The following is a 23530-nucleotide window of genomic DNA, read 5'->3' as shown; positions in this document are numbered from 1 at the left end:
GTTTTAAATTTACCTTCTATTATAGGAGAGCAGACTTACACATCCCAGCAGATAATTACTTATATCTCTATCATCAATTTCATCAATTATTTGGAGTATAGAAAGTAATTTTGTGAAAAAGGATCTCTTCCGGATCCATTATATGGAAATCTTAGGGATTTTCACATCTCTGCAGTTCATCGTGTATCGTGCAATCAGAAATCATTTGATTTTTATTATTTTAAATTAAATATAAATAATACCTGATAAAAATTGATCACACGATGCATAATAAATGGTTGAAATGTGAATATCTTTAAAATTTCCACATAATAAATTCGGAGGGAATCCTTTTTCTTTACTTGATAGGAATGTACCCTTCAATTGTTGCATGCAGTACCATCTTTTTGATGTTAAATTTTTCGCACAACCGAACGAGTGAACAAGGAGGAGCCACGTCTAAAGTAAATCTATCCTCAATTATTTGTTTCTGATAGGAATAATATATCATTCAATTTTATCTATCATCAATTATTTGGACGGAAGGAGATAATTACTTTATAAAAAGTAATTTTGTGAAAAAGGATCTCTTTCAGATCTATTATGTGGAGATTTTAAGGATTCTCGTATTTCATCGGTTTATTATGTATTGTGTGATCAGAAATTATTTTATTTTTATTATTTTAAATTAAACTCAAATAATATCTGACGAAAATTGATCGTATAATACACGAGAGACGATTAAGATTTGAAAATCTCTAGAATAATATGATCATTTTCCTTTATCTTATAGGAATGTACCCCTCAATTATTGCATGCAGCACCATGTTTTTGACGATAAATTTTTCTCACAACCGAACCAGTGCACAAGGAGGAGCTACGTCTAAAGTAAATACATCCTCAATTATTTGGTTCTGATAGGAATAATATCTCATTCAATTATTTATTATCTTAGTTACAGGGAAGCTTCTCTCAACTCAATGATAGTGGGGATGTGTTAACTAGACATTTTGTCTTCAAGCCTTAAGCCAAAGTATTGCAGTATGGTTTTAAATTGGGGTTTCTTCATTTTAATCCTCGATAAAGATTGAAATTCAATTAAAACCTTATGTTAGATTATATATTCATTATAGTCCTTTAATTAAAACCTTATGTTAGATTATATATTTATTATAGTCCTTTAATTAAATTTCCATGTCAGCATAAATATTAAAATTTATATTTTTTTTGTTTTTAAATATTTAATGCGTTTTTTTGGTTCCTATAATGCCCCTATTAAATATTTGATTTTAATTTGCTCCATATTTTTTGGCATTGATTATTGTCTGACTTTCTAAAATGATAAACATAATTCAAAAAAATATTAGTGATACGTTACAAGAATTAACAAATACCTAATTCAAATTATTCATTATCACCATTCAAAGCATAGAGGAAATATAAATAGCCAAATCATATATTTTTCATAATCGAATGCACTTAAACCATGTCCTATTGCGCTTAAATCATATAACCTAGTCGAATGCACATAAATCATGGTACCAAGTCAAATGCATCTAAACCATGGTACTTATATGAATGCACCTAAACCATGGTACCTATATGAATGCACCTAAATCATGGTACCTATATGAATGCACCTTAATCATTTAGGTACTATCACTTAGGTCTTATCCATTCGGTATGGTCGGTTAGGTACTATATAGTGTATGTCCGATTAATTTGATACGGTCAATTAAGTTGTGATTTCACATTCTATTTTCTCAATTTGTATTTTTTTTTCATTTGTCTCTGGATTCACCGTCAATTTGGCATCTAAAAGCCCCTTTTTTCTTCTTTCTTCTGAATACAATGAGATTTTTGGTTTGTAAGTTTTATGGCTTTTTTTGTTTGATCATGGTTTCTGAGTTTTTTGGGTTCTTTGATTGGAATAACACATAGAGATTTATGTTATAACAAACATGTTAATTATGGATCTAGTTAATTAAGCATTCTTGAAAAATTAATTATATATTTGTTTCTCTAATTGGTTTTAAGAGAGTAATAAGGGTAAATAGGGAAACTAAAAATGCAATAAATTTATTAAAAATGATTAAATGTGACATGGAACACTATAATCTGACATGGAGGACTATTTTTAGTTTTTAATCTTACATACGGTATTATTGAAAAAACAATCTTATTTAGGGATTAAAATGAATTTTTCTATTTTAAATTTACCTTCTATTATAGGAGAGCAAACTTACATGGAATGAAATGAGATTCTCGCCCATGTGGTATCTCATTTAATAATGCAATGACATGCGTAAGTTTCTTTTATTGGATACATACGATATTATCTACACTAAGAGCATTTTCTCTCGTTGGGCAAGGGCAGCCCAATTATAGTAATTGTCTTTGTCAACTCCACCTGTTTTACCATTGCCAACGCGATTATTCTTCACAAATATATATTTTTTCCTTTAAATTCACAACTGCCAATTTATCAAGTAAGGACGTAGAAACTGCTGAAAGAAAAGGCCAACTGAATCAACAATTATGTTGTGGCTTACCGACTGTTATTTCCATAAAATAAAAAAATAAAAAAAATAAAAAATCCAACACAATCGAGTCACAGAACGAGGTGGAGCCACCTCTAAAGTCAGTTTGTCCTCAATGACTTTTTATTACAGGAATCTACACCTCCATTATTGATTTGATTCATTGAACAAGAAAAAAAGTGTTGTGCGATCCAACTGTCCTAACAGAGAAAGAAAGGATGAGAATATAAGTTTAAAAAATGGGGTATAGATATAAAAAGGAGTATTAGGGATTAAATTTAGGGAAGATGATCCGAGCTTGGTAATCCTAATGACCACGAAATTCGGATCGTTCAAATTTAATCTAATGGTTGTAATTATTATAACTTTTAAATGACTCTTTATTTGAAACCGTTAAATTAAATTTAAACAGTCCTGATTTCGTGATCAAGATGATCCTTATCTTGAGCTCAGGAGAGGATCCTCTTCCTAAATTTAGAATTATTGATTGATACTACGTACTGTTGTTTTCTTATGAAAGCACAATTCCTTGTTCGTGATTATTTATTAAAAAATAAAAAAAATGCAGCGTTACTTCGACAACGAAAAGATAAGGGCACTACTTTCTGTAAAGACATCAAAAAAAGAAGTTAATGAAAAAAGCAATTTAGTAAAAGATAAGATTTGAAAAGAAACGAATGAACCATACACGTATGGATTCCAGCACTCGTTAAAAGTACTTTTGAGCACTCAAAGCAACGGAAGGAGACAATTACTTTATAAAAAGTAATTTTATCTGATTTGGTGGAGCTGGAACAAATTCAATCATCGGGGACAGCAAATTGAGGAGCTTTCAGTGCGCCTTGTGGAGCTTCAAAAGCAGTGGGGAACTAATTTGACGGCCATTCAAGAGATGCAAAAGATCATTGCGGATCTTCAAGCTCAGGAGGCGAGCTATTGGCATCAAAGATCCCGCGTTAATTGGTTGCGTGAAGGGGACTTAAATACCAGGTTCTTCCATCAGTCTACTATACAAAGACGGCGCAGAAACATGATTTTGAAGCTTAAGGCTGAGGATGGGCAGTGGGTGGAGCACCCTAGTCGGGTTCGTCAGATGGTGGAGGACCATTTTCAGAATTTATTTAAATCTGAGGGACACAGGAACTGGGGTACCTTGTTAGATTGGGATTACTGAGGAGATGAATAGGGACCTGATTGCGCCGGTGTCTGATGAAGAGATTAAGGCAGCTGTGATGAATATGGGAAGGCTTAAGGCTCCTGGCCCAGACGGTTTCCAAGGGATTTTTTACCAATCATTTTGGGAGGATTTGAAAACTGATGTTAATTCCTTGATTCGTGCTTTGCTGTATGAGGAGAGTGGGCTTGTCTCTTTAAATGCTACTCATGTGGTCCTCATCCCCAAGGTGCCTAAACCTGATCTGGTTTCGCAGTTTCGCCCGATCAGTCTGTGTAATTATTCTTATAAGGTTCTGTCTAAGGTGTTGGCCAATCGTTTGAAGGTGGTTATGCCGCACATTATCTCTTCGTCTCAAAATGCCTTTGTGGAGGGGCGGCAGATACACGATAATATTGGAATCGCCCATGAGATGTTTCATTTTTTGAAAGGGCGTAAAGCTAAAACTAAATATGAGTTGGGCCTCAAGATTGATATGTAGAAGGCTTACGATCGGGTCGAATGGGATTTTCTTGATGCTACTATGGGAAAAATGGGTTTTTGTAACAGGTGGCGGCAATTAATTATGGGTTGTGTTTCCTTTGTTCAATTTGCCATTCTCCTAAATGGCCAGCCTGGAAAACGTTTTGCTCATTCTTGTGGGCTCCGGCAGGGGATCCTCTCTCTCCGTTTCTCTTTTTGTTGGTGGGGGAGGTTTTTTCTCGTTTAATTCAGAAAGCTGTACATGATAAGCTGCTGGATGGCGTGCAGTTGGGTGCTTCTGGGCCTATTATTTCTCATATTTTTTTTGCTGATGACACTTTGCTGTTTCTCAAGGCTGATGACAAAAACTGTTGGAATTTAGTGGATTTGATTAAGTTGTACTGTGATGCGTCGGGTCAACTAGTCAACTTTCAAAAATCAAGTGTTTATTTTGGTGCGAATATTCCTAAGCGGGTCTCAGCTGAGTTGGCCAATATTCTTCGTGTTCAGGTTGTGCTTGATTCTGGAGCTTATCTGGGTGTCCCTGCTATTTGGGGAAGATCGAAGAAAAGGGGGTTGGCGTATATTAAGGAAAAAATTATGGCTAAGGTTCAGGGTTGGAAGCATAAACTTTTGTCCACTGGGGGGCGTGAAGTTTTAGTTAAGGCAGTGGTGCAGGCTATTCCTGCCTATCCCATGTATATTTTTAAGTTCCCTGCCTCGGTGTGTCATGATTTCAATTCGTTAGTTTCTGATTTTTGGTGGGGGAATCAGGGTGCTAAGCGAAAAACTCATTGGGTCTCGAAAAAGGTTCTTGGCCTCCCTAAAGACATGGGCGGTTTGGGTTTTCGAAACTTCTCTGATTTCAATGATGCTTTATTAGCGAAGCAATGTTGGAGGTTACTTTCTGATCCGTCTTCTCTTTGGGCCCGTGTTGTGAAAGCCCGCTATTTCCCGCATTGTTCCTTTTGGGATGATGCGAAAGGAGGACGCGCCTCTTGGGCTTGGACTAGTCTCTTGGTGGGTAGGGAAGTTATTCGGCATGGATCTCATTGGCAAATTTTGGGAGGGAGTGATGTTCGGGTGTGGGTGGACCGCTGGCTCCCTTCTTTGCCTTCTGGTCATCCGCAGGCGCTCGGAGGTGTTGCTGTCTCTCCCAATCTGTGTTTCTTCGCTGATTTGCCATGAGTCGCTGGAATGAGATTTTGATTTTTTGGTGCCGTTTATTTCTGAGGAGGCCCAAGTTGCCATTAAATGTCTGCCTCTTGGTGATTTCAGGTGTAAGGATCGGTTAGTTTGGGAAGCTAGCAAGAATGGCAAGTACTCGGTTAAGTCGGGATATCGTTGGTTGCAAATGGGATCCATTGCTTGTCGGGATCATAGACTGCCCAGGACTCGTAATATACCTAACATGCTGTGGAAGATGGTTTGGAATCTGGCTGCTCCTGCTAAGATTCGTCTTCTAGTTTGGCTGTCTCTGCATCGCGGTCTTGCTACTCGATATAATATGTTTCGGATGAGGGTTTCCCTTTCCCCCATTTGCCCAATATGCAATGGTCATGAGGAAACAATTGAACACCTTTTTCTTCAGTGTCCTTGGGTGAATGTCATCTGGTTTTGTGGCGCCCTAAATTATAGGATTGATGGTGAGAGTATTTCGTCTTGATCGGATTAGTTGCTGGAGGTCTGTGTTCGTTTACCGGGTTGCTCGGCGGAAAGGAAATGGGTCAGTGCCTATGTTGCGTTTACAGTGTGGTTTATCTGGCGGACTAGATGCGAGTTTGTGTTTAATCAGGTACCTATTAATCCTTTTCTGGTCTTGTCGGGGCTGTCCTCTGCTATCGGATCCTACTGGGAAGCCATGGGGTGGTCGGGCATGGGTGCTACCAGGCCCTCTGCCCGTAATGTTCTGATCTCTCATTGGATTCCTCCTCCTTCTCCTTTCTATAAAATTAATGTTGATGCTAGCTGGTCCCGTTCGTCTCTTTCGGGCTTTGCTGGTGTGGTCATCCGAGATGCTTTTGGTCAGTTTAAGGCTGTTGCGAGATATGCCTTCTCGTCTTCTTCTGTTGCTGTGGCAGAAGCAAATGCGCTGCTACGTGGTTGTGAATTAGGTTCTTCTTTGGGATGTCATTCAGTCATTGTGGAGTCGGATTCTCGTGAGTCCATTGATTGGCTTTCCGGAGTTGGTGATAAAGGCAGTTGGGAAGCTTATCCTGTTCTATCCAGAGTTAAATTGGTGAGTGCAGCTTTTCAGTTCTGTCGCTGGTCTTGGGTGTCAAGATCAGCCAATGGTGCCGCTGACTACCTTGCGTCGCGGGATTTTCCTGAGGTGGGTTCTAGGGTCTGGATTGACAGGCCCCCATCTTCTCTGGTTTTTGTTTTGAATAAGGATGGTCTTCCCTGCCCTCCTTAATGTTATTTTGGTGGTGTTGGGGGTGACGTTCCTTGCCGGTGCGTCTGTGTGTTGGATCCCCTCTCATCGCTTTCCTTGTTGTTTGCCTCTGTGGTGTTAGCCTCCTGGTAGGCTTTCCTGTTCTGGTTGTGTTCCTTTTCAAAAAAAAAAAAAAAAAAAAGGAATTTTATCTGATAGGAATGTACCCCCCCCATTATTGCATGCTGCACCATCTTTTTGACGTTGAATTTTTCGCACAACCGAACGAGCGAACAAGGAGGAGCCACGTCTCAGGTAAATCTATCCTCAATTATTTGTTTCTGATAGAAATTATATCTCATTCAATTATTATCTACTGGCATCTGTTGTCTATCATATCACTTTCCATTGCTCTTGAATTGCAATTGTAATTTGTATCGAAGAGAGAAGTTAAACACTGTGATTAGCTGAGCTGAGTAGGGGAATTGAAGGAATGGCAGCTGAAGCTGTGCTTACTTTTGCTGCGGAGGGAATACTGAACAAGGTGCTTTCACTTGCTGAGAAAGAATTCAGTCTTGCGTGGGGCTTCAAAGCTGAACTCAAAAAGCTTCAAGAGTCAATTACCCACATTGAACTTTTGTTGCTTGATGTTGCCGAACAACCACAAGGTAGTTATATTTCTGAATTCTCTTATAATCTCACACACACGATACAATTAAAGGTATTTAATTACCGATAATTTTTTATTTAACAGATCGGCATAAGTCAGTAGAGGCATGGGTGAAGAAACTCAAAGACGTAGCTCATGATGCTGAGGATGTCTTCGATGAACTCGAGTACGAAGGTTATCGGCGTAAAGTCGAAATCCAAGACCATATGAAGAAAAAGGTTCTGAACTTCTTTTCACTCTCCAATCCACTTGCATTTCGTCTGAAAATGGCGCATAAAATTCAGAAGATCAATGCATCCTTGGTGGATCTCGAGAGGAAAGCATCTCCTCTTGGACTGGTTTCCAAGAATAAAGATGCAACCACTCAGGGGATTAGATGGGACAGACAAACCAACGCATTCATTGGCGAGGATGAAATAATTATCGGAAGGCAAGATGATGTGTCAAAAATAGTCACAACCTTGACCGACTCCAAATACAATCAAGAAAATCTTGCGGTTATGGCCATCGTGGGAATGGGAGGCCTCGGGAAAACAACATTGGCCAAGTCAGTTTACAATGAGGGTTCGGTACACAAGTTTTTTGAAAAAAAAATTTGGATTTGTGTATCCGACACTTTTGACGTCAATTCCATCCTACATCAGATGTCAGAACAGCTTAATCGAAAAAAAGCTCCTTCTAAAGATAACCAGAATACTCTGCTTTTGTCCCTTGACGAAGAGTTGAAAGATAAAAAATACTTGCTCGTACTTGATGACGTTTGGAACGAAGATTCCAAAATTTGGGAGAGTTTCATGGAATGTTTGTCAAAGCTTAGTTCTGCTAAAGGATCCAAAATTATTGTCACCACTCGCAAAGATAAAGTTGCATTAACATCAGAAAGGCTACTTCCACGACATGAATTGGGAAAACTTTATGGGGATCAATGTTGGTCCATCATGAAAAATAGAGCTTGTTCCGGTAACAGTGATCCTGAGTTCGATAAAATTGGAAGGGAGATTGCTGAAAAGTGTCGTGGTGTTCCATTGGTGGCAAAGGTGCGTACAATTATTATGTATTATATTCATCACATAGAATTTGCACATAAAAAAAAAACATATTTATTTGTTTACATGGAATTTGCACATTTTTTATATTTATTTGTTTGCCATTTTTTCTTACCTATTATCGGTAATGCTAGATAATTCTAACACGGCAATTTTAATTATCACGTTAATGCTTAAGTCAATTCGATCTTAAATAGAAAAGAAATTCCTATAATCAATTAACGCCATATTTAGGTGCAACTATTTTGCTGAGTTAATTAGTCATTAGTTTCATTTGTATGACAACGTTTTGTATTGTATTACTATTTATAGTTGCTTAGGTACTTTAACTTAGGTCCCTAAGGTACAATATTTTAGGTCCCTTGATTTAGGTGCAAATATTTTGTTCAGTACATCATAGGTTTATGATTGAAAGATATATGGTTACATGCGACCTAGTTATATAATAAAATTTAAAAAAAATGATTAATTTGAAAATGTATGGAAGGCATATATGGTTGGTCCTCAAATATGTTTAGTTCAATTCAAACGAGGTAAGAAAATAATCCATAAATGGCTCCTAAAAAATGTACAACACAAAAGACACATATCCCTTAATTACACAAGGGTATTATAGGAAAAAAATATAGTTAATCTAAAAGGAAAAAAATTAATAAATGTGATGTGGAATATAAATGTTGATTTAAATACAAAGTCAAATGACTATTTTCAATATATAATCCTACACCACACATTTATCTAAAAGTGAAATTATTTAAGGATTAAGGTTAAATTTTCTATTTATAAATTGGGACGGTATTTGCATCCACCTCATTGGGTGCACCACCTTATAAATTAGGACAAGTTCTTGTAAAAAATGTATTTTGACTGTATAATCTTTAGAACCAAAATCATTCATGTTTGTAATCATCATTTGAATATATATGGTCATTACAAAAATGGTTATTCAGAGATAGGTCATTGCAGCTCTTATTTTCTATACAAAAACTCATCTAGTGTTGAACATCCAAATAAAACCCAAATTTGAAAGTTTGCCGTATATGGAAATAAATAATTGGTTATTATAAATATTGCAACATATGCCACAAAGATGTTATTACTCACCCTAATTTTTCGATAAATGTTATTCCTCACACTAAATTGTGTCTTCCACATATACCAAAAAATAATATTTCTATAAATAATATATAGGTAGATTAATTTATATAAAAATAATATATATAGCTATATTAATCTATCTTGTTTAAATTTCAAGGGATAGGTAAATTAGTTGTATTGCAATATATATAGTTATAATGTGCTAGATCAAAAATAATAATATAAAATTTTGCGTACATTATATAGCTATAATGAGATAAGTAAATTATTTTTGCAATTAATATTTTTATTCTATGTAGGTACACTAACATATAGATAGGTACATTAATTCCTATGAAAAAGGAAAATAGATACATTATTTTATCTGTGTTTCAACCAAAAACAACATAATATATCTATTTATATTTTAGCTAGGTAAAATAGTATGCTAATAGGTAAATTGCTTTTACCGTAAAAACAATTTTGAACCCTAAACCAAAATAGTGGTGGTCGTTGATAAAAAGAAATGTAATTAGAGGTATTTTAGGCATTCAAAAAACCAAAAAAAAAAAAAAAAACAAACAAAATGTGTGAAGTCAAATATAACTAATGAATTTACTTATGTACAACCTATTTTCTACATTATTTTATGACGCATTTGAACTCACTAATTCAATCAACAGGTTCTGGGAGGCATTTTGCACACTAAAAAAAGTATCGGAGAATGGTCGTCATTTAAAAACAGTAGAATATGGGACAACCTATCAAAAGGAGAAGATATAATTATGCCAGTCTTGAGGTTGAGTTTTGACAATTTAGAATCAGCATCATTGAAGCAATGTTTTGCATATTGCTCAATGTTCAAGAAAGATTTTGAAATTGAAAGAGATAACTTGATTCAACTTTGGATGACTCAAGGATTACTTCGCCCTTCACATGGTGAAAGTAAAGAGATGGAGGACATTGGCAATGAATATTTTGATATTCTATTGCAGAGCTCCTTATTTCAAGATGCTACAATAAGCAACAATGGCATTGTTAGCAAATGCAAGATGCACGATCTTGTGCATGATCTGGCAGAACGTGTATCCAAATTCGAAATCTTGACGGGAGAATCATGTGGTAGAGATAATACACTTGAGATTCGACATGTTGCTTGGGTTTCTACTTCTACACTGGAAAATATTCCAGCAAGAAGTGCTGGGAAATTGCGGTCACTGTTTTCCGACAACGGTGAAGTTCCTGCTAGCATTCTTCCACGGTTCAAAGCTTTACGCGTCTTGAATTTATGGAATGCTAATATTGAAGAACTTCCAGTTTCAGTTGGTAGGCTGAAACACTTAAGGTATCTTGACATTTCTAAAACAGGATTCAAAGCACTCCCCAAATCTATAGGCAAGCTCTATAACCTTCAGACATTAAGAGCAGTGAATTGTGCCCTTGAAGAGTTTCCGAAAGAACTGCAAAACTTGATCAACCTGAGACATATTTATTTTGATGAGGATATCAAATTCCCACAAGGGATACGTCGGTTGACTTGCCTTCGAACATTACCTTACTTTTCTGTGGGTAATGAGATTGGTCGTCGAATTGAAGAGTTGGCTGGCTTGAAACAACTGAAGGGTGAATTAATTGTTTCTAATTTGCAGCTCGTAAAGAATGGAGAAGAAGCAAAGAAAGCAAAGTTAGAGGATAAGACGAAAATACGCCATTTAAGCTTCAATTGGACAGAAGATAGGTCAACAACAGACAACAACGAGGACGAAGATGTCCTAGAAGGCCTCCGACCACATCTTGAGTTGGAGAGCTTAAGTATTGCAAACTTCACGGGCGACAAGTTTCCAACGTGGATGATGAGTGGGTCATTAATGCCCAACAAATTGAAGAAGATTGAGTTACTTGGATGCGACAAATGTGAAGGAGTCCCACCGCTTGGTCATCTACCCAGTCTTACGGAGCTTAATATTAGAGGAATGGCTAACTTGAAATATGTTGGAGATGAGTTCTATGGTTATGATCTTGTCCACAATGTAGCCACGACAAGTGAGGAGGTAATTACTTTATTTCCAACGCTTAAAGTATTAAATATTTCTGAGTGTGGTGATCTAAATGAATGGAAGCAAGCACCAACAACGTCAAGAAAAAAAGTTGTGGTTTTTCCTTGTCTCGAGATGTTGACTGTCAAAAATTGTTCCAAATTGAGAAATGCTCCGAGTCATTTTCCATTTCTTCAAAAGTTGAAGATGTCTTCTTGTGATAGCAGAACACCAATAGAAAAAATAAGCAGTGGATTAACAACTCTCACCTCTATCAAAATTAGAGGTATTAAGGAGCTTACTTGTTTGCCGTCGGGGATTTTGAAGAAGAATAATAATCTCTATTCTTTGGTTATAAAGAATTGCGATGACTTAACCTTTATTACCCCAGATGTAGTCGGTTCTTGCGGTTCTCTTAAAAAATTAGTCATTTGGAATTGCGACAAGCTGAGGCATTTGCCAGATGGGCTAGACACGCTCCCTCTCCTTGAGGTATTGGAAATATCAAAATGTCCTAGTCTAGAGTTGATTCCAATTGAACAGGGCATGGCATCTCTACGGGAATTAGAGATTGAAGATTGTGGACGATTGTCACGCCTACCGAGTGAGTTGAAGAACTGCACCTCTCTCCAGAATTTGAGTATAGAGAATTGCAATGGATTATCAGGCCCGTTGAGTTTAGGGGCCTCTCTCATTGAAGTGATTTTACGGAATTGTAATGGATTATCAGGCCCATTGAGTTTAGGGGCCTCTCTCGTGGAATTGAGTATACGGGGTTGCAATAACCTGACATCAATTGAAATGAAAGGCAGCGGGTCCCTCACCGCCTCTCTTCAGAAATTGACAATCTGGGAGTGCCGTGAATTATCAAGCATTCCTGCTCTTCCACAACAATGTCCCTCTCTTCAGGAATTGGATATAACGGGATGCCCAAAGCTATCATGGTTTGGTGTGAAAAGTAGCAGAGTTGAGAAGGAGGAGAAGTGCATTAGTCTACAATCTACTTCAGATTTGCGCAGCATGACCTCCCTTCGACTTCTATATATTGTAAATTGTGAAAGATTAGAAAGTTGGGTGAGCAGCCTGCAATTCCCACCCTCTCTTGACACGCTGGCAATAAGAGATATCCCTAATTTACAGATTCTTCCAAGTTTAGACAGCCTCAATTCTCTCCGTGATTTGGAAATCGGTGGGTTCTGGGAGGAGCTCGATTCCTTCCCTGATTTTGAAGTTGGATCATTAATGCATCTTAGAGAGTTAAGTTTGTGTGGTTGGCCTAAGCTCAAGTCTCTGCCTCAACAAATTCAACACCTCACTTCTCTATCATATTTGATTATAGTTAACTTTGAGGGAGTGGAGACTTTGCCAGAATGGTTGGGTAGCCTTACATCCCTTACATATCTGAGTATTCAAGGTTGCAAGAATCTGATGAATTTACCAAGTGTCCAAGCTATGCAACGCCTCACCAAATTACAATCTCTCCGTATTATTAATTGTCATCCCCTTTTAGAGGAAAGATGCAGGAGGGACAGCGGCACAGATTGGCCTAAGATTTCTCACATTCCATATTTCTACAGTAAGTTTTAAAATTTTTGAAATCAAATTACAGAGCTGACGTTATATGTTTCTCTTTTCTTATTTTATTCCGTGTCTCCAGTAGTACTACACTCAAATGTAAACTAGTATAACATAATTTGTTTATCCTTCTCCCTCTTCTTTTAAATGATCAGTATTCTCCAGACAACAGTTGGATTGAAGCTATGCAACGCCTTGTGATACTACAACAAATGTGTATTGGGAAAACCAAATATCATGGTGTGCAAGGCCACACTTCTCCGAGATTACTTGTATTCCAGTTTTATGTACAAACGACTCCAAATGGCTCAAACTTTCGCATTGAAATTAAGTCATGTAAGATTTTCAAACCCACATCTCCTCTTCTCTTCTCTTCTACTTCTAATTGATCAATACATTCTACTGTTGACTTCTGACTTACTAAGTTACTATATATGTTGTGTGTTTCCCAGTGCCATCTATATTTCTTTTGCTATGCTGTGCCGTTTTTCATGATGCTCAATAGCTATAAACTGACTCCAGGTACTAATGCACACAATATTAATTCTCTCGCTCTACCTTCATTTCTCAATAATATACCTCTTTTTATAGTCCTTGGGCATTCTCCTTTACATGTTATCTTTCTTAATGCCGGCAACATCAATCAATATTTTAACTTTCTTTAGTTCATCTGTATGAGTGGAGTGCTGAACCACTAGCTTGATCACCCATCATGGTATTGAATCTTGTTTAATCACACACTGCCAGCACCCAAGTAGTGTTAGATGAGTAATGCCAAGAATTGTCATCATGTAAAACCATGTTCATATAATGTTTAGAACTACTGCAATTACTTTCTGTTTGTTATTGTTATCCTTATGAAGATTTTGGACTGATATTTTTATGGTCACTTGTGATTTATGAACAGTGTTCAAATCGTATAAACAGTGATTTGAATTTGGTTGATTTATTTATCTCTATTTCATATCCCTTGACTAACTTGATGAAATGTCAAATACCCTGTTATTGCAAAAATTAGGTAAAAGAATCTTCAATTACTCAAGATAATTTTCAAGCCTGCAATTCCCACTCTCGTTTGAGGCGCTGACAATAAGGGACATCCCGAATTTAGAGAGTCTTCCAAGTTTAGACAGCCTCCATTCTCTCCATCATTTGGAAATCGGTCGGTTCTGGGAGGAGCTCGATTCCTTCCCTGATTTTTAGCCTTGTATGGTTGGCCTAAGCTCAAGTCTCCGCCTCAACAAATTCAACACCTCACTTCTAACATTTTTGGTGATATATCAATTTGACAGAGTGGAGACATTGCCAGAATGGTTGGGTAACCTTACATACTTTACAGAGATGGACATTCAAGATTGCAAGAATCTGATGAATTTACCTAGTGTCCAAGCTATGCAACGCCTAGCCAACTTACATACTCTGACTATTTATGAATGTCATCCCCTTCTAAAGCAAAGATGCACCAGGGACAACGGCACAGATTGACCTAAGATTTCTCACATTCCACTTATCCTAAGTATGTTTTAAAATTATTGAAATCAAATTACAGAGCTCACGTTATAGGTTTATCTCTTTTGTTCTTTTATTCTGTGTCTCCACTATTACTACACAAAAATTCAAAGCACGTACTATAACAAAATTTGTTTATCCTTCTCCTTTTTAAGTCACACAGCAGTTGAATCGATGGTAGGCAGCACCTTACCAAATTTCATGGTGTGCAAGGCCACAGTTCTCCAAGATTACTTTTATTCCAGTTGTATGTACAACGACTCCACATGGCTCCAACTTCTGCATTGACGGAGTGGAGACTTTACCAGAATGGTTGGGTAGCCTTACATCCCTTAAGAGCTGTGGATTTGGGATTGCAAGAATCTGATTACCAAGTGTCCAAGCTATGCAACGCCCACCAACTTACAATCTCTAAGGATTTATGGATGTCATCCCCTTTTAGAGGAAAGATGCAGCAGGGACAGCGGCACAGCGTGGCCTAAGATTTCTCACATTCCATATTTCAGAAGTAAGGTTTTTAAATTATTGAAATCAAATTTCTGAGCTGACGTTATATGTTTATCATTTTTCTTCTTTTATTCCGTGTCTCCACTAGTAGTGCACTCAAATTTAAACTAGTATAACATAATTTGTTTATCCTTCTCTCTTTTCTTTTAAATGATCAGTTGTGGTCTGAGACAATACTTGGATTGAAACTACGCAACGGGAACGATGTAGTGCAGTAGGTGCAAGCAGAGTCCAGGTACTGAAGCACAAGATATGTTTTTTTTTTACAGAAATGTGGTGTTTGTTGTTTTAGATATTATTTCATCCTTTCATCCCTTACATGCTAATGACTTTTTATTCTGATCACAATGGCAGTGGTAGATTTACCACATTTGTTGCTTCCATCTCTTGCAGGTTGCTTATTCCATTGGTTCATGCACAATGAGGAAATTTGTTTATATTATCCCAAGACTTGTTTTCAGGTTAACGATGTTAATATAATATATAGAAGTCTTGTAATTGCTTTCTTGTGAAGATTTTAGACTCATAGTTTTGGGGCAACTTGTAATATGCACAGTGATTTGAATTCTATTGATTTTGTGTCCGTAATTGATATCGCTCGAGTAACTTGATGAACTGTTGAGTACCTGTATTATTGCTGAAATTATCAAGAGAGATTATTATGAGAGTAGCCATATGAAATGTTTATTTTGCAGCAAGTTCACTGGACCTTGATATTACTCATGAAAGTCTTCGAGGGCTAGTTCATTTATGGAACTCGCTATGACTCAGCGGTGGCAGGGTATTCTGTTGAGGATATAAAATTCTATGGGATAGGAAACGAAAATGCTAGAGGAGAGGTATTCCTGTTGCCAAAATTGCAACTTAAACAGTATGCAAGCTTTTCTGCTGTGGTCATATCAGGCTATCTGTTTTACTAATACTATACAGAATTAGTTTGAAAGTTAAAACTCAATGGTGATTTCTTTCTTGCAGCTTTTCACTTGCTGTTGGCACCAAGTTGGGGCATGTAATTTCTCAAATGTCTCGCGAGGTTGCTGAGAAATATATGATGCCAACAAATTTGAGGGGACTTAATTGTTCATCCTTCAGCGGATTACCTTTGGTTCTACCGGCCCAGACTTGTTCTCTTTGTGATTTTATTATACTGTGTTCTGTAATTCTTCTCAACTGGCATTTTCTTCATTAGCTTCAATTGACAATCGAGAATTCCAAATTCCGAGGTACCAGAGGACTTGAAGAGTTTCTCAGTTAATGGCGTGGGAGTACTTATTGTGAATCTAAGTGTTGAACCATGACTGGAATGTTTCTTCAAGATGTGAGAAAGATTGAAATTTGTTGTTTATATTTTTCTTTAAGTTGTTTTGGTGTTATCTTTGTACAGGGATATTGGGATTCCGATCAAAGCTCATAGGCGGATCAATATCATTCTTCAACTTCAATCATGTTTCCCTAAAGGTCCTGAGAGATACCCAGTAGTATTCCACTCAGAAGACTCGTATCGTTCCTGATGTGGGATTAGAATGTGCAACGCAGTGCGGGGAGTTTGGGAGTTAATTATGGTGGTCTTCTATCCACAGGTTGAGTCACAATGTTGCTTACTTTTTTGTGGACATGAACACTGCCAAAATACTCTTTACGTATCAGCCTACGGCATTGTTTCTTCCTGGGTCAGTTATCCACTGACTTTTTCTAAATTCTTCTATTTGCATTAGGCGGCTTTCTCAATTGAGAATTCATTTTGATCCACTGTGTTGCTTACTCTTATGTATTCACCCCTTCTCTAGGTTGTGGCAATTCCCTAAAGCGGGTGGAAGCTTCCACGGGCTATCATGTGTACATAAGAGGAAAATGTCCAATCAGAGATATTGACAAGGTAAAATTATTCAGAGTTTTGTTATTTATTAAGAAAAGAAACTTTCATTATTTTCATTTGACGGAGTGGAGACTGTGCCGGAATGGTTGGGTAGCCTTACATCCCTTAAGGAGCTGAGGATTCTTTCTTGCAATAATCTGAAGAGCTTACCTAGTGTCCAAGCTATGCAACACCTCACCAACTTACAAACTCTCTATATTTCTGGATGTCATCCCCATCTAAAGGAATGATGCACCGAGGACAGCGGCACAGATTGGCCTAAGATTTCTCACATTCCAAATATCACCAGTGAGTTTTTAAATTCTTGAAATCATATTACAGAGCTCATGTTGTATGTTTTTCTTTTTTGTTCTTTTATTCTGTCTCCACTAGTTTCTAAAGGTCGTACCCAGTGCACAAAGCTCCCGCTTTACGCAGGGTCTGGGAGAGGTGAATGTCGGCTAGCCTTACCCCCATTTATGGAGAGGCTGCTCCCAAATCTCGAACCCGAGACCTACCGCTCATGGGCGAAGACACTTGTCATCGCACCAAGTGCGACCTCTATATATACTGACGTTTCTAATCCAGGAAAAAAGAAACGAACATAAACAAACAGCGCAAACTCGTCAACCAATATGATAGGCCAATTGCACGATACAGAAGAAACTGAATGGAGATTTTATTGTTCAAAGTCCAAATTCTATAAAACAAATCCTAATTAACAACCAACTAATAATGGATCATTGAAATTAAAAGAACAACATAAGGACGGGAGAGAGAGTAATGCAAGATTAAATAATTGTATTAGATATAACTCTACCATCCAAACATTTATCACTACAATTTACAATAAATCAAACTCCCAATATAGCTATCAAAGTATAAAAAATAAAAATAAAACGTTAGCAACACCTGATGAATCCCCCGGAAAGCATGGTAGGAGAGAGAGAAGAATTGATCGTTTCTCCACTAGTACTACACAAAAATTTAAACTAGTTAACAAAGTTTGTTTTTCCTTCTCCCTCTTCTTTTAAATCAGCTGAGGTCGTCGTGTATTGAAGCTACGCAACGCCTTGCGAAACTACAACAAATGCATTGCGGAAAAACCAAAGTATGTACAGTTTGATATTCAGGGGATGGAACTTTAAGGGGAATGGCTACACAGTTCTCCAAGAGTACTTGTATTCCATATTTTATGTACAAACAAATCCAAACGGCTCGAACTTTTGCATTGAAATCAAGTCATGTAAGCTTTTCAAACCACACACCTGCTCCTCTTCTAATTGATCAATACAATGTACTGTTGACTTCTGACTTACTATATGTGTTGTGTGTTTCCCACTGGCATCTATATTTCTTTCGGCATGATGTGGCCGTTTTCAGGATAATCAATGAGTGGAAACTCTGTCCAAGTGCTGATGTACAAGGTATTAAATTTCCGATCATGGTATTCAAATCTTGTTATAAACTTGGAAGAGTAATGCCAAGACTTGTGATCATGTAAAACCATGTTCAGATAATATAAATATAGATTTACTGCAATTGCTTTCCGTCTGTTATTATTCTTACAAAGTTTTTCGGGTGATATTTTTATGGTTACTTGTGATTTCTGAACAATTTTTTTTTTAATCTGATGAACAATGGTTTGAATACAGTTGATTATTGAATTGCTATTTCATATCCCCTTGAGTAACTTGATGAACTGTTAAATGCCTGCATTATTGCAGAAATTAGGTAAAGAATCATCAGTTGCAATGCTAAGTTAGGGATTTTATAATTTGGCAAATTTAAGAAATCCGTGGAAAGGTCTACAAACCCGAAATTGATAAAATTCTCCATTGGCAGGTTCGGAGAGGAGCTCAATTCCATTCCTGATGTTCAAGGTTGATCATTGCAGCTTGAATTGTTACATTTTAAAGGGTGGCCAAAGCTCAAGTCTCTGCCTCATCAAATTCAACACTTTTCTTTAACTGGTTTATATATCAACTACTTGAGGGACTGGAGACTTTACCAGACTTGTTGGGTAACCTTACATCCCTTATAGAGCTGGGGATTAGGAATTACAAGAATTTGATGAATCTACCCTTTGCCAAAGCTATGCAATGTATCACCGCTTTACTGTCGGAGTGAATTAAGCAACGTAAGTTTTTCAAACTCCACCTCCTTTCCTCTTCTAGTAGTTGAGTCAACTTGCTATATACGTTGTGTTTCCAATAGGCACATATAACTCTTTTAGCATCCTTTGGCATTTTTCATGATGCTCTTACTCAACTCAACTGGAACGATGTAGTGCAGTAGGTACAAACAGAGTCCAAGTACTGTAGCACAAGATATGTTTTTCCAGATATGTGGTGTTTGTTGTTTTAGATATTGTTTCATCCTTCTTTCAGCCATTGCATGCTACATTTCTCATTCTACCTTGTTCAGTAATTTACTTGCCTTACAGGCCTTTTCAAGCTAGCATGTAATTTCTGAATTGGGTCATAACGTTGTTGAGAAATACATTGAAATCGAACCGGATTTGGTTGTTCAGCCATAAGTCAATCACGATTAGTCACAGACCCAGACTAGTTCTGATTCTGATTCACATTGTTTTGTCCCAAAACTTTTTAAGCGGAATTTTGCCTCTGGCCAGATTGTTGTCTTAAAATTATCGGCTAATGATTTTTTATTCTGATCACAATGGAGTGGTAGATTTATCACATTTGTTGCTTCGATCTCTTGCAGTTTACTTATTTCATTGGTTCCTGCACAATGAGGAATTTTGTTTATATTATCCTGATACTTGTTTTCAGGTTAACGACGTTAATATAATAATATATAGAACCCCTGTAATTGATTTCTTATGAAGATTTTAGACCGATAGTTTTGGGGCTACTTGTAATTTTTGAATCATATGCACAGGGATCTGAATTCTGTTGATTTTGTTTGTAATTGATATCGCTCGAGTAACTCGATGAACTGTTGAGTGATATTATTATGAGAGTACCAATATGAAATGTTCATTTTGCAGCAAGCTCATTGGACCATGATATCACTCATGAGAGTCTTCGAGGGGGTTTTACTTTCATGGAACTCACCATGCCTCAACGGTGGCAGGTTATGCTCTTGAAGATGTAAAATTGCAACATACAAAGTAAGCGAGCTTTTCTGCTGCGGTCATATCAGGCTATCTGTTTTAATATACAGAATTAGTTTGAAAATTAATACTCATGGTAATTTCTTTCCCGCAGCTTTTACTTGCTGTAGGTGACTTGGTCATGTACGATGCGAGGTGACTTGGTTGTTCATCCTTCAGCGGATTACCTTTGGCTCTACAGGCCCATACTTGTACCCTAATTCTTCTCAACTGGCATTTTCTTGTTTCTTCACCAAATTCTTTTCAAGTGGAATGTTTCTTCAAGATGGCATGTGGTCATTCTGGTGGATAGGATGTTAGATTTCTACTCAAGTATTCCGGGTTCGAAACTCTCCATTTCTGTAAATTATTGTGGTAGTTTCGAATTCCTCCCCATCCCTAATAATCATCAATTTTCTTTCTTTTCAAATGCTTCTTCTGTGTGGCCCGAGCACAGTGATAAGTGAGCAAGGGTCGCTGTATCTCCATCGGCACCCGGATGCAGTGTTAAATGAGCAAGGGGGCCATAGAAACTTCTTTTCGAACGACTCCACTCAAAGTTGTTTAGGAGCATATGCTCCTATCAACTTTACCCGGGACACACAAAAGAAGTACTTTGATCCTATTAGACGGGGGAGGGTGAAGAAGCTAGGACAGAAGGGTAGAGTTCAAGAGAGCAAAATGCGTTTAGGAACGTGGAATATAGGAACCTTAACGGGAAAATCTATGGAAGTAGTGGAAGTTATGGTGAGGAGAAGGATAAATATTATGTGCCTACAAGAAACTAAGTGGGTTGGTAGTAAGGCAAAGGATCTAGAAAACTCAGGGTTTAAACTTTGGTATTCGGGCACAAATAGAACGAGAAACGGTGTTGGCATCATCGTGGACAAGACCTTGGTACAAGATGTTGTAGATGTCAAGAGGGTAGGAGATAGAATCATGGCAATCAAGATTGTAATAGGACAAGAACTTATCAATGTGATTAGTGCGTACGCACCTCAAGTAGGGTTGGATACGAGTTCGAAGGAGAAATTTTGGGAAGATCTTGGAAACTTGGTGCAAGGAATTGCTCAGACGGAGAAGTTATTTATAGGAGGAGATTTAAATGGACACGTGGGCAGGGAGACAGGCAACTATGGAGGTTTTCATGGTGGCCATGGTTTTGGGGAGAGAAACGAGGATGGGGAAGCTATCTTGGATTTTGCAATGGCATATGATCTCTTCTTAGCCAACACCTTCTTTAAGAAGAGAGAAGAACATGTGATCACTTACAAGAGTGGGTCGTCAAAAACACAAATAGATTTTCTTCTAATGAGGAAAGGGGATCGTATAACTTGTAAGGATTGCAAAGTTATACCAGGAGAGCGTGGCTAATCAACATCGCTTGTTGGTGATGGATGTACATATCAAAAGAGTAAGACAAAAGAACAAGACTTGGAAGTGCCCAAGGACTAGATGGTGGAATCTAAAAGAAGAAAAACAAGCCATTTTCAAAGAGAAGGTAATCACCCAATGTGTGTGGGATAGAGAGGGGGAAGCTAGCCAAATGTGGGATTCCATGGCTAGTTGTATCCGAAAAGTAGCAAAAGAGGTATTAGGAGAGTCCAAGGGCTTTGCCCCACACCAAAAGGAATCTTGGTGGTGGAATGAGGAGGTACAAACGAAGGTGAAGGCTAAAAAGGAATGTTGTAAAGCCTTATACAAGGAGATGACCGATGAAAATGGTGAAAGGTATAGAAAAGCGAAGCAAGAGGCGAAGAAAGCTGTCAGAGAAGCTAAGTTAGCGGCTTACGATGATATGTATAAACGACTAGATACCAAAGAAGGAGAGTTGGATATCTATAAACTATCTAGAGCAAGGGAAAAGAAGACAAGGGACCTAAACCAAGTGAGGTGCATCAAGGATGAGGATGGAAAGGTTCTTGCTACAGAGAACGCGGTTAAAGACAGATGGATAGGTTATTTTCATAATCTTTTCAATGAAGGACATGAAATGAGTGCTTCTTTAGGGGAGTTGAGTAACTCAGAAAAGTGTAGAAACTACTATTTTTATCGTCGAATCCGGAAGGAAGAAGTGGTTGTAGCTTTGAAGAAGATGAAGCATAAAAAAGCAATAGGCCCAGACGATATACCAATCGAAGTGTGGAAACTTTTGGGAGAGACAGGTATAACATGGCTCACTGACCTTTTCAATAGGATTTTGAAAACGAAGAAGATGCCAAATGAGTGGCGAACGAGCACTTTGGTGCCTATCTACAAGAATAAGGGCGACGTACAAAATTGCATGAACTATAGGGGTATTAAGCTAATGAGTCATACAATGAAGCTCTGGGAGAGAGTCATTGAGCATAGATTGAGGCAAGAGACACGAGTTTCGGACAACCAATTCGGGTTCATGCCAGGGCGCTTAACCATGAAGGCAATATATCTCTTACGAAGATTGATGGAAAGATATAGAGATGGGAAAAAGGATTTACACATGGTCTTTATAGATTTGGAAAAAGCGTATGATAGGGTCCCAAGAGACATTCTCTGGAGGATTTTAGAGAAGAAAGGAGTACGAGTAGCATATATCCAAGCTATAAAGGATATGTATGAAGGAGCAAAGATTGCCGTAAGAACTCATGAAGGACAAACCGAAAGCTTTCCCATAACTGTAGGATTACATCAAGGTTCATCCTTAAGTCCTTACCTTTTTGCGTTGGTAATGGATGAGTTAACAGGACATATTCAAGATGATATCCCTTGGTGTATGCTTTTCGCAGACGATATAGTGTTGATAGATGAAACTCAGGAAGGGGTAAATGCAAAGCTTAACCTTTGGAGAGAAGTGTTGGAATCTAAAGGTCTTCGCCTAAGCCGATCAAAGACAGAATATATGGAGTGCAAGTTCAGTGCAAATGGAGGTCAAAACGAGTTAGGGGTGAGGATCGGAGATCAAGAAATACCAAAGAGCGACCGTTTTCGTTACCTAGGATCTATCTTGCAAAAGAACGGAGAATTAGATGGAGATCTCAACCATAGAATACAAGCTGGATGGATGAAGTGGAAGAGTGCATCCGGCGTGTTGTGTGACCGCCGTATGCCACTGAAGCTCAAGGGAAAATTTTATAGGACGACAATAAGGCCGGCGATGCTGTATGGCACAGAATGTTGGGCGGTGAAACATCAACACGTACACAAAATGGGTGTAGCGGAGATGAGGATGCTTCGTTGGATGTGTGGGCACACGAGAAAGGATAAGATTAGGAATGAGGATATCCGGGGTAAAGTAGGAGTAGCCGAAATTGAAGGAAAGATGAGAGAAAATCGGTTACGGTGGTTTGGACATGTGCAAAGAAGGCCTACTGACGCTCCGATTAGAAGATGCGACTATGGGACAGAGGTTCAGGGCCGAAGGGGTAGAGGAAGACCTAGGAAAACTTTGGAAGAAACTCTAAGAAAAGACTTAGAGTACTTGGATCTAACGAAGGACATGACACAGGATCGAGCACAATGGCGTTCTAAGATTCATATAGCCGATCCCACTCAGTGACTTGGATTTTCCAAGTCTCCAACCGAGAAGTTTTCCTCACTCGGGAAATTAAGGGAACACTACCCCAACCTAC

The 23530-nt window shown here is 37.9% G+C and overlaps 1 protein-coding gene across 22 annotated transcripts in view; it reads left to right on the top strand.

The window, feature by feature from the left end:
* The window catches only part of LOC126591262 (putative disease resistance protein RGA3), a 33657-nt gene extending 13305 nt beyond the window's left edge, over positions 1 to 20352 (top strand). Inside the window, exons 1-18 of one of the 22 annotated variants that reach the window (XM_050256892.1) lie at positions 377 to 443; positions 6845 to 7197; positions 7284 to 8236; positions 10006 to 12619; positions 14137 to 14449; positions 14598 to 14950; positions 15108 to 15184; positions 15343 to 15410; positions 15645 to 15788; positions 15925 to 16172; positions 16334 to 16619; positions 16737 to 16825; positions 16920 to 17113; positions 17844 to 18050; positions 18188 to 18231; positions 18650 to 18944; positions 19818 to 19940; positions 20038 to 20352. In XM_050256892.1, the coding sequence (XP_050112849.1) occupies positions 7023 to 7197; positions 7284 to 8236; positions 10006 to 12619; positions 14137 to 14222 (3828 nt within the window). In that variant the 5' untranslated portion in view covers positions 377 to 443; positions 6845 to 7022 and the 3' untranslated portion in view covers positions 14223 to 14449; positions 14598 to 14950; positions 15108 to 15184; ... (9 more) ...; positions 19818 to 19940; positions 20038 to 20352. The other 21 variants (XM_050256890.1, XM_050256891.1, XM_050256885.1 and 18 more) reach the window with 21 other exon arrangements.
* Positions 20353 to 23530: the final 3178 nt, after the last annotated feature.

The sequence above is a fragment of the Malus sylvestris genome, chromosome 11, assembly GCF_916048215.2.
Source record: "Malus sylvestris chromosome 11, drMalSylv7.2, whole genome shotgun sequence".
Lineage (NCBI taxonomy): Eukaryota > Viridiplantae > Streptophyta > Magnoliopsida > Rosales > Rosaceae > Malus > Malus sylvestris.
Note: the sequence above shows the minus strand (reverse complement) of the source record. Positions and strands in the feature narration are given on the sequence as shown.